Source organism: Colletotrichum abscissum (genome assembly GCF_030869225.1).
Source record: "Colletotrichum abscissum strain IMI 504890 chromosome Unknown Scaffold_498.1, whole genome shotgun sequence".
NCBI classification, from domain to species: Eukaryota; Fungi; Ascomycota; class Sordariomycetes; order Glomerellales; family Glomerellaceae; genus Colletotrichum; species Colletotrichum abscissum.
Genome location: NW_026850429.1, coordinates 314 through 1180, shown reverse-complemented (window position 1 = coordinate 1180; position 867 = coordinate 314). Strand labels below are relative to the sequence as shown.

General features: G+C 51.0%; 1 protein-coding gene across 1 annotated transcript; it reads left to right on the top strand.

Moving 5' to 3' along the window:
• Positions 1–548: 548 nt before the first annotated feature.
• Positions 549–659, top strand: CABS01_17233 (uncharacterized protein; the record flags this gene model as incomplete). The annotated part of the gene is made up of 1 exon (XM_060550560.1): positions 549–659. One exon carries the CDS (start codon positions 549–551, stop codon positions 657–659), a length of 111 nt encoding a protein of 36 aa, XP_060394332.1.
• Positions 660–867: the final 208 nt, after the last annotated feature.

Below are 867 nucleotides of genomic sequence, written 5' to 3'. Positions count from 1 at the left end.
ATGACGGCGCAAATACCCGAACGTCGTGCAGGACCCGCCTCTGGCCAAGTTCGGAACGACCCTTCCTCACACGTCAGCAGCTGAGGACGCCAAGCATCCACAATTTGCTTTCCGCAACCCAGTCAAAGCTACAAAGACCGATTTATTCACTGCTTCAAATACGCCTCTTTGTGAGTTTTGGTGCAGATTCCTGCTGTAGGAAAAGTGGCTGCCCGGTTGACGCCACGATATGGAGAGTTATTAGGCTCTGTCTGTCGGATCAGAAGCAGAACATACCCGCGACTCTGATGGCCACAATGACCGCCGGCGATGAACAGATCGACCGTTAGGTCGTCAGCCAGCAAGTCGTCGCAGTAAAATTTCTCCTTATCTCGCAGAAGTCAAGTTAGATCAGCTGACCTTCGTTACTACCAGAGGCGTACGATTCGGCTCTGATCCCTGTGGCACTGTGCGGACGCCAAAACTCACAGTCGCGCTCACACTGTACGTTGCTTTCCAAAAGCGGATCTTCTTCCCGTTGAAAAAGACAAAACCTGCCGGAGATCGCCATGGCGACCCGTTCGCAAGGTACATTGCAAGAAACATATGGAGTGAATGCGACATGCGAAAGCGCGTGGAGAAGTGAGCTCTGGGGCGTGTTTGAAGGCGTCCATGCATAGCTTTCAACGGCAGCGTCTCTCTGCTTGCCCTAAGTCAGAGGCAATGTACAGTGCGACAGGAGCTGTATTTGACGATTATGGGAGAGCTCAAGATTTATACATAACTTCAGGAGAACTGAGCTCGATACCAAATGCACAACAGCAGGTGCTCAAGTTGATCATTCGTCATCTTTATCCGCCCACTACAGTAGAAGCTACATACACTACA